This window comes from Elephantulus edwardii, unplaced genomic scaffold, assembly GCF_000299155.1.
Source record: "Elephantulus edwardii isolate Elephantulus edwardi_28Jun2011 unplaced genomic scaffold, EleEdw1.0 scaffold00494, whole genome shotgun sequence".
Classification (NCBI taxonomy): domain Eukaryota; kingdom Metazoa; phylum Chordata; class Mammalia; order Macroscelidea; family Macroscelididae; genus Elephantulus; species Elephantulus edwardii.
In genome coordinates, this window is record NW_006400244.1 from 413,711 (window position 1) to 425,260 (window position 11,550).

The 11,550-nt window shown below is 55.3% G+C and overlaps 1 protein-coding gene across 1 annotated transcript in view; it reads left to right on the plus strand.

Moving 5' to 3' along the window:
• MMP11 (matrix metallopeptidase 11 (stromelysin 3)) overlaps nt 1-8,893 on the plus strand; it is a 22,107-nt gene extending 13,214 nt beyond the window's left edge. Inside the window, exons 4-10 of the mRNA XM_006903023.1 lie at nt 5,040-5,269; nt 6,039-6,182; nt 6,277-6,410; nt 6,522-6,751; nt 6,836-7,052; nt 8,145-8,402; nt 8,760-8,893. Of these exons, the coding sequence (XP_006903085.1) occupies nt 5,040-5,269; nt 6,039-6,182; nt 6,277-6,410; nt 6,522-6,751; nt 6,836-7,052; nt 8,145-8,402; nt 8,760-8,893 (1,347 nt within the window). The remainder of the gene's footprint in view (nt 1-5,039; nt 5,270-6,038; nt 6,183-6,276; nt 6,411-6,521; nt 6,752-6,835; nt 7,053-8,144; nt 8,403-8,759) is intronic.
• Nucleotides 8,894-11,550: the final 2,657 nt, after the last annotated feature.

Below are 11,550 nucleotides of genomic sequence, written 5' to 3' on the forward strand. Positions count from 1 at the left end.
GAGTGCTCGCCCAGCCGCAGTCCTCGCCCGGGGCTGGGGCCTGACCCAGCGGGCGCCCGGGGGGAGCGGGATGGCGTAGGACCTGCCCGGGAACAGCCTGGGGCACGTGCCCGGGGGGACGGCGCAGGACCGCCTAGGGGGACAGTGCAGGGGACCTGCGGAGGGGGCGGGGGAGAGGAGATGGCGCGGGGGCGCAGAGGCAGGAGGATGGCGCCGGGGCCCTGGGGGAGCGGGACGAAGCGGGGACCTGCTTGAGTTGGTGGGGGAATGCAGGACCTGCCCGGGACGGTCTGGGGGACCTACCTAGCGGGGAACCTGCCCGGGGCACTATGCAGAGGTGTCCGGGAGCTTTGGGGAAAGTAAGCTCCGTGTGTTGTGTTCCAGACCCCAGGCTGGTGAAGCCAGAGACTTGATGCCAGTCTCAAGCCCCCCTCCAAACTTGGGAAGCAGGAGTTCTTGAGGGGCAGGTAGTGGAAGGCGTGGTTTCAGGGTCCTATTCATGGCTGGGACAAAGCAGGCTCCGCAGAGGTCTTCTGGTGTGTGCCTGGGATGTGGAGGCTCCGGGGAGCTAGGCGACAGGGCCTGAGGGTGACCGTGTGAACTGGAGGGAGTCAGGGATCTTCGAGGCTGAGGGTAGAACCCTCTGAAAGCGAGGGGGTGGGCAGAAACAGGAAGCGAAGGAAAAGGCGTGATTGTGTGAGCTGAACGTAAGTCCAGGTAAGAAAAGGAGGGAGAAGAGGAAGTTGTGAGTGACAGGATGGACCAGGTGTCTGGCCCTGGTCCTGTGACCAGAGCAGAGCCTGACCAGCTGCAGAAGGAATGGGGGCAGGGGATGGTGACATGAGCCCCAGGGACTGGTCTGGCCAGGACTCTGTGTTCAACTACACCTGCTCTGCATTGGCCACCAGAATAAGCCAGATGAGGGGTGAGCCTGTTGAGAGACCCAACATCTTCCCCTTTATTCAGAGGGTCTCCCAAATCCTAAGACAGAGTTAGGGATCACTCCAGATGAGGTTGCCTGTCCTGAGATTGGAAAAAGCTGGATTTGAGCCACATGACCCTGGGGAGCCCTCTGCAACTGGGAACTGTCTAGGACCCTGGACACTGGTGTAGGGCCAGTGTAGACTTCTGGAGTCAGCCCACAGCAGCCACACAGCACTGAGAGCTCCCATGGTTTATCTCCAGGCTGCGTCACCAGGCTGTAGGACTCTGTAAATATTTATCTCTGCTCTTTCACAGATTTCAGGGCTGATGAAAGCCCCTGACTGGTAGAGGGACACTGCCCTATCCTACAGCTAATTGGGCCAAGATGCATCAAGAAGGCTAACTGGGCCACCTGCCCACTGCTGTGTGACTGAGGCAGACGACCTTGCTGAGCCTCGCCTTGAGGCCACCTCCTGGACCTTTTTTTCTTTTATTTTTTTCATTCCAATGCTCCATCGGATTAGCCGCTGTTGTTGTGTGCTGTGGAGTCAGAACCGACCCATAGCTGAACCTCCAACGGGTTTTCAGAGGCTGTAAATCCCACAGGAGGAGATTGCCCTTCTTTCTTCTACAGAGCAGGTGTTGGATTCGAACCCCGTATCTGTTACATGGTGTGCTTGCTTTTCTTTCTCTGGTGCTTCTCACCTCACTTAGAAGTGACAGGTTCAAAACTCCCTACACTGATTGGGCCTCATTAGCATAACAAAAAAACCCTGTTATGTTCTGGATCCTGTCCACTGCTCAGGGCCACAGTACACATTTTAGGGCAGACAGAATTCCATCCCTAACAGCCTGCACCCTTAGCAGAATAGCATGTTAACGGTTTACTCACCCATTCCTGTCCCAGGCGATTCAGCCAAAGCATAGCCCTGGGTAACTGTCCTCTCAGGGACCACACCTGACTAAGGCAGAGAGGTCTCGTCACCCCTTCTGTTACCTATTATTGGTAAGTACCGTCGAGTCAGGGTTGACTCATAGCTGACCCTCCAGCATGTATTCAGAGGCATGGGAGGAGATTGCCCCTCTTTCTCCCTCTGAGCAGCTAGTGGGCTAAAGCTGCATACTTTTGCATTGGTAGCACAAATACACCTCCCATTTCTTTTTGGAATCTGGACCCCTACTATTCCTTGAGTATGACCAAGGCCTAGGTTTGGGTGCCTCAAGTGGAGACCTGACCAAGCCAGCTGGTCACTGACCATGGGGCAGGCCAGGAGAGGCTCCTAGCCAGCCACAGAGGCAGAGAGAAGGAACTAGAAGAAATGTTCTTTGGAAATATGAAGTTTGGCTGCTTTCAGAAGCTGGAGTGAGGGTGCTCTGGGCTGTAGGCCCAGCGCCCAGCCTGACTCACTGTGTGACCTTGGGCCAGTCCTTCGCCTCTCTGGGCTCTCTTTCCTCCTCTGGGAATTGGAGTGATGTCTGCTGTCCAGCTGCCCAGGGGTGGCTACCCTGCCCCAGCTCTACAGTCCTGGAGGATGCAGCACTGGAAGACTCCTCTAAGATGGGGTGAAGCCTGGGCTGGGAGGACTTGGTGAGATGCTGCATGGGTGGCCAGGGGGCAGGAGGCATGTGTCTTGTCCCAGTAGGTGAGCAATGGGGTCCAAAAATATCAAGACAGAGGTGGCAACCCTAGGGCCTCCAGCTCACTACTCTCGGAGGTCAGTGCACTGGAACTTGAGGGGCAGCAAAGGTCCTTAATTTCTGGCATCCATCCTCCAGGAAGAGGCATTATACGGGCACCCTCCTTGGCTGTGCTTGTCCATCTCCTGCCTTGGGGATCCATGTCACAGGCCACTGCAAGTGTATGTGGTTGGGTGGGGAACTGACAAGAGAGCATTCTCAGGGCGGGGCAGGGTTGGGGTTTTTTTAAGGATGCTGTCTCAGCCCTGGCCAACGTCCCATTCTGATGTGGCAGGTGGGCAAGGTGAGAGTGAGCACGGGCAGGACTTGACCAGTCTCACCTCTGCACAGAACCAGTCTTTGAAGCATCAGGTTCAGCTTTTTTTCCTCTGTGGGTGCCACTTGGCCAGGGGTGACCCTGGTGCTTAGAGGGGATGGAAAAGATGGGCTAGGGGGCAGGCTGCTCCCAGGAGTGGAGGCGTTCTACTCACAGGCGTGCCCAGAGCCTGCAGGCTAGGGGTCTGTTCCTGCACATTGAGAGGCATTATAGGCAAGGGGTCTTGTTTCACAAATAGGCTGTTCACTGTGCCTGCCTCAGCTGTCCACCCACCTCATTTAGGGAGGGGGTGTAGGCTCTATAAGCTTGTTTACAAAGTGTTGGGGAACAACAGTTGGTGCTCAATGATTTCTCATCTTTGTCTTCTGTCATCTTGGCGTCTGGGGAAGGGTGGTGTGTCCCCCGTGGAGCAGGGCTGGGGTAAGGGACAGGGATGGTGGAGATTGTGGGTGTGCCTAGTATCACCTGGGCAAGGTGCGTATGATCAGGGGCTTGGTTAACAAGAGATACGAGCCAGGTGCAAGGAAGTCTGTGTATGTTCACTGCTCCTGAGACCCGGGGAGGCAGCAAGGTACCACCCAACAGGCAAGCTCTGAAATAGAGGGGACTGGCCCCTCCGGCCTCATTCTCTGAATTGCTCCAGGTTCCCAGGGGAGTGTTCTTGCAGCTGGGAGGGCAGGGGCCTGCTGCTCTGAGGTCTGGAATGAGTGCCAGGGCTAAGGGTTAGGCGAGGCCTGAGCGGCCCGGCTCAGCACCCCAAATATGGCTGTGAGAAGGCAGCTGGCGCCAGACAAGATGGACTGCAGGGCCTAGCAAACAAATCAGTGTGGCTTTGAGGCCGTGTCCTGGCTCTTTCTGGGGCAGAGCTACCATTGACAGTACTGGCTGACCAAGGGACAGGAAGGCTTGGGCTGGGCACAAGGCCTGCCACGGTCACACCTGCCTTCCAGGGGTCCTGCTTTGCCATGCCCCCACTCTGCCCAGGCTCTCTGAGCTCTTTTTCACCAATCAGATATATCTTGGAGAAGGTGCAGCCAGAATGCTCTTTGGAGACAAAGATGATAAAGCTTCATCTGACATACTTTGGGATGTTGTTAGGAGAGGGGTATCATGCTTGAGAAGGTGGAGGGTCAGTGAAAGAAAGGAAGACCTGCAACCAGGTGGATTGACACAGTGATTGCAGCAATAGACTCAGGTGTGTCAGAGATTGTGAGGATGGTACAGGGTGCAGGTCTATTGTTCATAGGGTTGCTATGAGTTGTACTCTACTTAATGACAACAACAAATAATTAAAGAAGAGGGACTGAGGCTGCACTGTAGGGACCCGGCCCTCCACAGGAGGTCAACAGAGTACTGGCCACACTTGGAAAGCATGCTGAGGACCCCGTACCCTGAGTCTCATGGCGTGAGAGAAGGGAGGGGCTGAGAGATAAGGGAACTGGCTTCCCTGTCTAAATGCAGCTCCTCGGAAACTTTTCAGGGCCCAATCCTGGGTGTGTGTTCAAGGGCAGGCCCACTGTCTCCTATCCCCTAAACTTCATCAGGGCAGCCCCCCACTGTGTCCTCTCTCCAAAACATCATCAGGAACAACCTCCAAATTCTCCTCTCCCCAAAACATCATCAGAGACAGCCCTTACCATCTTCTCACCCCAAAATATCATCAGAAACAGTCCCACTATTTCCTCTTCCTCCAAACCTCATCAGGGATAGCCCCCCATCCGCTCTACCCCAAACTTAATCAAGGGCAGGCCCCCACAATCTCCTTTCCCATAGACCTCATCAGGGATAGCCCCCACTGTCTCCTCTCCCCCAAACCATAATCAGGGCAGCTCCCACCATCTCCTCTCCCTCAAGTCCCAGCTCGCCCCACAAGTGGCGGGAGGAGGCAGCCTGGGCCCTCTAGAAGCAGCCAGGTGCCTTAGCAACAAGTTCTAGGGTAGCCAGTGCCACCTCCAGCCTGCTGTGTGACTGTGAGCACATGCAACCTCTGTTCCTTATTCCCAGGTTGTCCCTCCATGCAATGGGTGGGTTCAGCATGGCAGTCAGAGTGGAATGGGTCAACCTCAAGCCTGACTAGGCCCTCTTGTCTCTCTCTGTCCAGGATGCCTCCTACCACCACCCAGTGAGGAGGGGGCCCCAGCCCCGACATGCAGCTCTGCCTGGCAATCTGGCACCTGCCCGTGGCATTCAGGAGCCTCTCCAGACACCCCGTGGCCCCCAGTTGCCCCGCTGTGGGGTGCCTGACCTGCCCCAGGACATTAGTGCCCGCAACCGGCAAAAGCGGTTTGTGCTGTCAGGTGGGCGCTGGGAGAAAACAGACCTCACCTATAGGTAGGTGGTCCTCTACCCTGGGGAGCTGGTCATCTCGCCCAGGCAAGCCTGGGCTTATGTTCCCCTCACAGTGCACTGCCCATACCCTGACATTCTCACACATGCTAACATCCCTCACTGCCCATGTTCCCACTTCTGCCAACCTGAGCCTGGGGCCTGTCCCTTCTTTAACCTGTCAGGCCTGCATCTCATCACCTACTCATCACCCCTCCTGGCGGCCTGCTGAGTAGCCTGCCCTGGGGTGTCTTTGGATAAGGCAAAGCACCCAAAACAAAAAGTGTTTGCTGCTGTAGCATCAGTTCCAACCCATGGTGACGCTCAGGTTTCCAGGACCATAGGAGGAGGCTGCCTCACATTTATCCTGCGGTATGGCTGGTGGATTCAAACCACTGACCTTGTATTTGGCAACATAGGACATGCCACCAGGGCTCCTGGACATGTCGCAGTGCCTGGCCACCTTGATTGGCTGATACCCTGCAAGGAGGCCCCGGTTAGGGGTGGGTAGGTGTTTGTGTATAAATTCCATGTTCTCTCAATGGAAAACAGGGGAGAAACCACAGATATACATGATGAGGAGCTGCGTGCACAGAGGTGGTGTTGGCCCACTGTCTCCCTGCAATTGGGCCTGGCACCTAGGATTTGGAAGACCTGGTGTCTGGGACACTTCTGTCCACAAACCCACACACAGATACGCACGTGTGGCCCCAGCATGTGTGTGTGTGTCAGAGGCCATTCTTGGCCAAGTGGTCCAGGCCTCCGCCTCCTACAGGATTCTCCGGTTCCCGTGGCAGCTGGTTCCGGAGCGGGTGCGGCAGACTGTGGCGGAGGCCCTGCAGGTATGGAGCGAGGTGACGCCACTTACCTTCACTGAGGTGCATGAGGGTCGTGCCGACATCATGATCGACTTCACCAGGTGACTTGGTGGCCTCAGGGACCTATGGGAGCGAGCCCCACTTGGCAACCCATACTCACAGGCTGCCTCCGGCATTCTTCCCATCCCCTTGCAGGTACTGGCATGGAGACAATCTGCCCTTTGACGGGCCAGGGGGCATCCTGGCCCATGCCTTCTTCCCCAAGACCCACAGAGAAGGGGATGTACACTTCGACTATGATGAGACATGGACAGTGGGGGATGACCAGGGTATGGGCTGAGGACCCAACCTCCAGTTAGTGGGTGGCTTCCTGGGTAGGGTCTGGGCCTAGATGTCACAAGGCTAGAGGCCAAGGTGCTGAGCTATTCCCCCTTCTCCAGGCACCGACCTCCTGCAGGTGGCAGCCCATGAATTTGGCCACGTGCTGGGGCTACAGCATACTACGGCAGCGAAAGCTCTCATGTCCCCTTTCTACACCTTCCGCTACCCGCTGAGCCTCAGCCCAGATGACCGAAGGGGCATCCAGCATCTGTATGGCCGACCCCGGTCAGCACCCAGCACCCTGGGCCCCCGGGCAGGCATGGACACCAATGAGATTGCCCAACTGGAGGTGAGGCCAGGGACGGCAGGGGACAGTAGGTGTGGCCACTACCTGCTGGCCCCTGTGGCCCCAGCATGGCCCTTTTCCTTCCAGCCGGAAGTCCCGCCGGATGCCTGTGAGACATCCTTCGATGCCGTCTCCACCATCCGTGGTGAGCTCTTCTTCTTCAAGGGCAGCTTCGTGTGGCGGCTTCGTGAAGGCCGGCTGCAGCCTGGCTACCCAGCACTGGCCTCTCGCCACTGGGAAGGGTTGCCGAGCTCTGTGGATGCTGCCTTCGAGGATGCGCAGGGCCACATCTGGTTCTTCCGAGGTGAGTGGAGGGGGTGCTGGCCTCGGGAGGCCTCCATTCTTACCTGTTCATTGCTGTGCAGCCAGAATCAAACCTCTGACCCTCCCTTGAGTTTATAGGACTGCCTGCCTGTGGATCTGATGGTGGATTCGAACCACCTTTGCATTAGCAATACAACCCCCTTTGGATTAGGCCACCAGCACTCCCTGTTGGGAGACTTCCAGGGTCAGAAATGTCACACCACAGGGGATGGACAGGGATAGACAGGCCAAAGCAAGGCTCAGCCAGGGGGTCCAGGAGGATACAGCTGTCAAAATGGGATGAGCCAAAGCTATTCCTGCCTCACGCTTCTCCCTGTCCAGCCTAGCTCCTGAGTGGCTCACAGGGTTAAGTGCTGCCAACTGAAAGGTTGGTGGTTTGAACCAAGGATGACTTGGAAGAAAGGCCTGGTGATACCATCTGCATAATCAGTCGGTGGTTGGTCTGATACACAGGGGGTCTCTGTGGCAGCCAATTTTGTGTGCATGAGGCCTCTAGGGATTAGGCAGGTCAGCACGCTCTGCTGAGGACAAGCCCGGGGTGGCATGAGAGTCTGTCTGGCCTGGGCCTGGTTCACCTGGATCTTGTGTTTCTGACTGGAGAGAGGAGAGCCGGAGCTTCTCCAGCGGACAGGGCCGCAGGCAGGGGTTGTGGGGGTAGGGGCTCTGAGAAGCCAGGTGCTGCTGAGATGAAGCAGGGCTCAGGGAGTAACCAGGAGCCTTTGGGGAGCTGTGCCAGTCACTGGAGCAATGAGCCAGGGGATGTGCTCAGGTGCACGATGCCACCATGGGCATGACTGGTTTGCAAGTTAGAGGAGGAGGAAATTGAGATGGTTGGTCTGCAGGTGGGGTCAGTCAGGGGCCCCCACTCCTCCTTTGCAGCTTCCTTCCCTTCAGGGAGCTCCGGTGCCCTAGTGGTAAGAAGCTGTGCTGCAATCCCAATGGCACATGGTTCAGATCCACTAGAGGAGAGGGATGGGTAATTTCCCATGCAATTTACTGGCTCTGAAAACCCTCTGGAGGGTCAGCGATGAGTTGGCTCTGTCTCGAAGGTACTCAACAATCACTCCCTCAGGTGCCCAGTACTGGAAGTATGATGGGGAGAAGCCGGTCCGAGGACCTGTGCCCCTCTCTGAGCTGGGCCTCATGGGGTCCCCAGTTGATGCCGCCTTGGCTTGGGGCCCCGAGAAGAATAAGATCTACTTCTTCCGTGGCGAGGATTACTGGCGCTTCCACCCCAGCTCCAACCGCGTGGACAGTCCTGTCCCCCGCCGGACCACCGACTGGCGAGGGGTGCCCTCAGAGATTGAGGCGGCCTTTCAGGATGCTGATGGTGCGTGGGGTGACAGCTGGCAGGAAGTGGGCAGCAGCTGAGAGCAGGAGGTGTCCTCAGCTGGCCTCGGGAGGCCTTTGCCTCAAAGCCTTGTTCTAACACCCTCCTCACTGCCCCATCCACCCGCTCCCATAGCTTGCAGATGAGGAGACTGAGGGTCAGAGTTGTGTCAGGATTTGCCCAGGGCCCTCAGTCATAATTGTACCAGTGCACACTGAGCAAGAGGTGGCCCAGTCAGCAGAACTTGGGCTGTCAGCGCTGGAGAGGAGTAGGACCTGCTCTCCTGAGGAGATGGGGTTGGGGGACTGAGGCTCAGGGAGTCTGTCAGGATGGTAAGAGGATGTATTCTCTCTGCAGGCTATGCCTACTTCCTGCGAGGCTCTCTCTACTGGAAGTTTGACCCGGTGAAAGTAAAGGCCTTGGATGGATTCCCTCGCCTCGTGGGCCCCGATTTCTTTGGCTGCACCGAGCCTGCCAACACTTTCCACTGACTCCCATCCAGCCTGGACACCAGCTAAAGAACCAATGCCAGTTCTGGGCACTGGCCAGGGGACGGGCTGTGTCTTCTCAGGGATGGTGGAGATGTGGCCACCATATGGTCAGGTGATCTGTGGAAACCTGCCAGCTGTGGTCTAGGGCCAGGGGTGGCGGTGGTCCTGACGTTACCCAAGGTAACGGTGCAGAGCACCGCCAGAGACAGCTGCCGCTCAGGATGTGACTTCTGTCAGGCTGGGGATCAGCAGGTTCTTGTGGAAGCTGCTGCTGAGGCAGTGTGCCAGGGGAACTGGGCCATGGGCAGGGCCCTCTCCTGAGGAGTGGACTCATCTGGATCTGGTCACTGTCCAGTCAGTGACCTTGAAGTTCTGCCTCCTGGGATCCAGGCCAGAAGGCCCAGCATCAACTGGGGAAGGAGAGGTACTTCCTGCTCGATATCCCAGGCCTCGGAGGCCCCAACATACCTCATCCCTGTCCTGGATGAATGCCCCATGGCCTTATCCCCCTACCATGGCCTGTTAATGTGTGTACAAAGCCTCTTTTTTATTTCTACCAAAGATTCATTAAACGTGCTTCTTTTCTACCTACACATCTGGTGTCTCTGTTGCCTGGCCAGGCCAGGGAAGAGCTGACCTTGGTGTGGCAGCCCCTTCTGGGTCACTGTGAGCCGGGGTCACTGGACAGTGCTCAGGGCTCCCCCTGCCTCATCTCTGTCCTCCTTCACCTAACACCTGTACACTCACAAGTTGGTTCCAACTCAGAGCAACCCTCCTCTGTCAGGTTTCTGAGACTGCAAAACTTAATGGAGAGAGACTGTCCTCTTTTGTCTCTGGAGCCATTGGTGGATTTGAATCTGTGCCACCAGAGCTCCTGGGCACCTGTCCTGGTTGCTGGCAAGTCGGTTCCCACTTGTAATCCCATGGGTGTCAGAGCAGAACCTCTCCCCAGGGTGTTCAAGAGCCAGTTTTTCGTAAGTCAAACACTAGGCCTTTCTTCTAAAGTGCCTCAATTTGTTTGCTTTCAAGTTGGAACCGACCCATACCTAATGCTCCAGCAGGTTTTCAGAGGCTGTGAATCAAACAGGAGTAGATTGCCCATCCTTCTATCCTCCTGCCAACAGCTGGTAGATTCAAACTCTGTGTCACTGGGATTGCAGTGCAACCTCAGGGCAAATGCAATCATTTGCTTGGCGCCCAAGTTCCTTCACCTTTTGCAGTACCTGGAGACAGACACCTGAAGCAGCCTCCAGACAGGCTCCCTTGTCTCCAGAAGCAGCCATTTACAAGATGTGCCTATTCTGCCCCTGGTTTAAAAAGCTTTATTTTCCACTGGGACAAGACTACAGACGGCCACACCCCTGCCCTTCCAGACCCTGTGTCCTCCTCAGAGCAGAACCACAGTGGCGATGCTACTAGATTGGAGTAGATAAGACTGTTGGTATTGGGCCTTTTGAGCCTGTTGTTAGGTGCTGTCAAATAGAATATGACCTCTAGTGACTCTATGAATAACCCTATGTCCTATCCTGTGCCACCGTCATAATTTCTGACATACTTGAGTCCGTTGCTGCAGTCATTGTGTCAGTCTATTCTTGGTGGACCTTTTCCAAGACACTTGTTTATGTTTTTGGTAGTTTAGAATCCGTTTAGTATTAGTCTTCCACACTACAACTCAAGGCATCTATTCTTCTGTCATCCTTATTATTCAGCCTTCAGATGTGCAGCAAGTGAATGAAAAGACCACGGCCTGAATCAGGTGCACCTTAGTCTTCAAACTGACATCATTCATCATTGCTTTCCTGTATTATAAAGCAGTCCCTGACAGTGAACTTTCCCACTGCAATATATCTCCTGATCTTCTGACTGGTGGTACCAAAAGTGCTGATGGTGGATTCAAGTAAGATGAGATAATTGACAGTGAACCTAGGACCTTGTTACCCTGGAGACACACAGACACTTCTCTGCAAAATTGTCTGTTTCTGCTCACTTGCACCCAACAGGCTGTGGTGGGCAGAGTGACGGGGCAGGAACGGGGGCATCCTCCACCATGTACCCACCCCCAAACCAAATAGTGCTACATCCAGGCCTTTGCACATGCCAACCCCATGTCGTTTTGGTCATCCCTCACATCCCCACGGCAGCACAGTTGTGCATGCCTAGCTCTGAAATATCTGCTCCCGTGATCGTGATCCTTCTTGGCGGCTGGGTCATGGGTTGGGAAACTGAGGCAGGCCAGGGTTCACCGGCACTCCTAGGTTTCCAGATTAAAAGTTCTGATCCCTTATAGTCATCCTTTTCCAGATATCCAAAGTCCTGCCTGTGAAACTCAGAGGGCTCCGCCAGGGTCAGAGATAAAGTAAATATTTCTGTTAAAAACTCTCATCTGAAAAAAAAAAACCAAAAAAAACCCCTCTCATCTGCAAAACAACTATGAGATATCATCTCACCCCAGTAAGAATAGCAAAATATAACAGAACAGCAAGCAACAAATGCTGGCGAAGATGTGGAGAAACTAGAACTTATTCACTGTTGGTGGGAATGTAAGATGGTGCAACCATTGTGGAAGGCGGTGTGGCGCTTTCTCAAAAAATTGCAAATAGAGATACCATTTGACCCAGCAATCCCATTACTGGGAATATACCCCAGAGAGACCATGT